We start from the raw sequence: 3,910 nt of genomic DNA on the forward strand, positions 1-3,910 counted from the left end.
AGCATAAATTAAAAATATCAATATAATAAAAATTATATATATATAAAAAAAAAAAAACAATAAATCCATTAAAAGCATTGGTTTAGATATGTCAAAATAAAAGAAACTAAATTCTAATTTAAACTTATATATAAATTAAAATAAAAATAAATATGAAATTAAGCTATATAAAAAATAATTTTTGAAAAATGACAATTTAAAAGAGTTAAAATGTCTATATTTGATTAAAATACCTATACTTGATTAAAATATCTATATTTAATAGCATTTTACAAATTACAAAAATAAACATCAATTAAAAGTGATTGTCTTTTATCAAAAAAGTTTGTCCACTAGTCACAAATGTGGAAAAGGTAAAATTGAAATTAATCCATTCATGAGATGTTAGGAAAATGATTTTTTTAAATAAAATTTATCCACTTGTAACAAAAAAAAGAAAAGATAAAGTTGCAATTAATGCGTGCACTAATAGAGGTGTTGAAAAAAATAGTTGTATTTTTGTTGAAGAAAATTAAATTTTTTCATTGCCTTTTTCCTCATGAGCCAATAAGGTTTTCAAAAAATTGTATTTTTCAATTCCAAAAAATCATGCAAATTACAAAACCTTTTGCAAACATTACTATATGAATGAAATCTAAAATCTGATTGGTGCAACTATTAATACAATAGACTAAGGGAAAGCATAAATTACCTGCCGTAGACAGGGACTAGTCTTGAGAGGACATCTAGAAGACTGACTGTTTTGTTGCCTTCCCACTTCGCTTGTTGAAGACGCACCCTTCATTTGCTTCAGCGGTTGAACATCGCTTGCTCCCGACAAACGAAATTCTTATATTTAATCTCTGATGTCGTGTCATCATTTGACGCGTGTAAATAATCCACAATGCAGGAAACCATAAAATTGGAGATAGATGAAACCAATGTCCCCGCACACAGATGGGACGTTACGGTCGAGTAGTGGGGTAGATGGCCACCGTCAATTTCTAGAAGCAAGAAAATCTTAATTAATTTTAATAGACTTCGTATCCTTCTCAGAAACCCCCAATTCGATTGCCGTCTATATATATGCCCTGAACCGTTTATCCTCACCATCAAACCAAGTTTTCCTTTTTAAAAAGCTGCAAATCAAACCAAGTTATATTTCTTTGATCAAATCAATTCGGGGTTAGTGAAATACTGAATTTCCATCTACAATTAATTTGTAGCGAAATAGTTATTTCTGGTCAATTGGAAGCTTTCTGTAAAAGATCAATGGAGTACAGTGCATCAATTAGGGGTTTACAGGCGCCTCGTGTTATGAGCAACTCTGCTTCTTCTGGAATTTCACGGGTCCGATTCGGAGCGAGGCCGAAGCATTCGACAAATATTAGGGCTTTTCACTCTCAAAATGCTTCCTTTTCTTCTCCCCCTGCTTCATCTTCGTTGTATGATGTTCTGTCTGTCTCTCCAGACGTGAGTGCGCGTGATATAAAGAACGCATACCGTAAAATGGCTCTTAAATATCATCCAGATGTCTGCCCTGCTGAAAAGAAAGAAGAGTGCAGCGAATTGTTTCTTAAAGCTCAGGAAGCGTATGAAACTCTGTCAGATCCCCTGCTCCGCCAGGATTATGACTGGAGACAGCAGAACATGTTCACAGTTGGCGATTACGAAGGCGGATTAGGGAGTAGTGAAGTGTGGGAAGCTCAGCTGATGGAATTAATTAGGAGATCGGCAAATAATTCATCATCATCATGGGGCGGCAGAATGAGAAGACGAAATCAACAGGGGGCTTATGCTTGCTGATCATTGCAGCCTATCAATCCAGAGTTTTTTGTATATTGGATTGTAAAAAGAGGCGTTAGAGCGCCCTCTAGTTTTGTAAATAAAAATTATCAATTTTCTGTTAGTTGCATTCGTTGTGTGATATTTAGAAGCAATTCGGGGTAAGGGAATGATCTACATCAGGACTTTCAAACTAGACCATCGTTAAAAAATAGGCAATTATGAGTTTCTTACCCAAATTTGTGGTTGTCAAAATTACCAGTTCCGCGGATGTTAAAATTCACCATTTCCATAAGCAATTGTCAAAACGTTCATAATAATAAAAAAAGGAGAGCTTCAAACATGATATTTGTCTGTCATTTGTAGGTAGAAGAGTTTAAACATGGTATTTGTCGTTGTCATTTATAGGTAGAACAATGGACTATGATTTAACATCAGATTCTTTATGTTTCAAAGAGTCGATTTTAAGAATTTAAATATCTCTTGCACAAATGTAGATTGCATAATTTTATTTATTTAAGAAAATTTATATATTTTTTAATATATTTCTTATAGATGCACTATACTATCTATATTCTAGGTCAATTAGAATAGAGAAGTCATAAAAGGGAAGGAAATCCTACTAAAGAGCTTAGAATGTAATTCTAGAAAGACCGAAGTGTGGAGCAAATCTTAGTGTGTGATTAAGATTTAAAAATGTAATTTGAGATGGAGGAAATTCTATTGAGTAATTAAGAATCAAGTACTGTTGGGAAGGAGAAGGAAGTTGGATGGTTTATAAATCTAAAATTATACTTTCTACTAAACAATTCTCTTATATGATTGTTTGTTTGTGTCTTCTCAGGGAAATAATATTCATGGTTTTTAGTCTTGATTATGTAAAAGCATTGATAGTATACAATTCTTCTTATTGATATGAAAGTGTGTAAAAGAGCTAGAGTTTGTATAGAATCATATAGAATGTACATTCACACTAAATAAATTGTAGGGAGAATTTATGTGATTTTTCTTGTACTATTTGTCCAATTTTTAATAACTATATATATATACAAAATAATTTTTAAATATATTTTATTTTAAGAAAAAATTGACATAAATCATTAATAGATTCTTTCGATTTTTTGAAAATATTGAATTATTTTATTTTTGTAAACAAATAAAATATGTGATATATTATATCATTATTATTTTTGTGATAAATAGGAGGCCAAAGTCGAAGAGTTTGTAGTAAGATTAATATTTTAATAGTTTTACATGGATTAAACCCTTGACATAATAAAACAAACATAATCATGGCTTTGGTGGAAGAAGCAACAAAAACCAATGAACCTACTTGTTGTCTTGATCAAAGTTTAAATTCTTAACAAACCTTACCAAAATAAGGCATTGGCTATATATATATTGCAAATGAAAAAATAACATGAATGGGGAAAATCATTAGTTGAGTATTGTTTTATGTTCTAGTTCCTCCCTATATCTTTTCCATAAGCATTTTTGTGTAATTAATATTGTTAATTGTCTAGGATTGATAAGTCATGACAAATGAAACTCCACTTTCATATATTACATCTTTTATCCTAAATTGAACATAGCTCTTGCAAAGGTTCATATTGCAATGGTAAAATGATGCTACAATATGTAATTTTGTATTTTGAGACTTGTGTATTTGATAGATATGTTAACAATCTTTGAGCTCAACTTTTTAATCAAGTAGGTTGGACATTCTGGTTTCAATTGCTTCGGTGTTTAGCTTACAATATATTTTTTGAAAAAAAGCAATCTCTTGATATTTAAGAGCTTTAAAAAAATTAAACTTTCTTTTGTTTAGATATTCTATTATTATTATTTTTTAAGATATTCTATTAGTTTTAAACTACTATGTAACTTGAGTATAATTATTCCTTATTACCAAAATACATATGTGTATATAAAACAACATGACAATTAATGAACAAATTCATGATTAGTATCTTTAGAAAAAAAATATTATTAATGAAATAAAACTATTGAATGAATATTGTAATTTTTAAGATTTAATGTTCACAAGTCTTACTTTTAAGGTAGTATTTCATAGTTGTGTGAATTTGTGATTTTTTAATCATATTTATGTCTCAAATGTATTTGGATCAAAAACATCATACACGAT

General features: G+C 29.8%; 1 protein-coding gene across 1 annotated transcript; it reads left to right on the forward strand.

The window, feature by feature from the left end:
- The first annotated feature begins 1,026 nt into the window (after positions 1 to 1,026).
- LOC149557684 (chaperone protein dnaJ 20, chloroplastic-like) lies at positions 1,027 to 1,888 on the forward strand. Its single transcript, XM_089786025.1, has one exon. The coding sequence runs from the start codon at positions 1,252 to 1,254 to the stop codon at positions 1,783 to 1,785; it is 534 nt and encodes a 177-aa protein (XP_089642151.1). The 5' UTR covers positions 1,027 to 1,251; the 3' UTR covers positions 1,786 to 1,888.
- The last annotated feature ends 2,022 nt before the right edge of the window (positions 1,889 to 3,910 follow it).

The sequence above is a fragment of the Cupressus sempervirens genome, chromosome 5 (assembly GCF_028749045.1).
Source record: "Cupressus sempervirens isolate cs-2001-9-10 chromosome 5, ASM2874904v1, whole genome shotgun sequence".
Taxonomy (NCBI): domain Eukaryota; kingdom Viridiplantae; phylum Streptophyta; class Pinopsida; order Cupressales; family Cupressaceae; genus Cupressus; species Cupressus sempervirens.

Coding starts and splice junctions, on each gene's coding strand:
- LOC149557684 (XM_089786025.1), top strand. CDS start 1,252: ATGGAGTACAGTGCATCAATTAGGGGTTTACAGGCGCCTCGTGTTATG.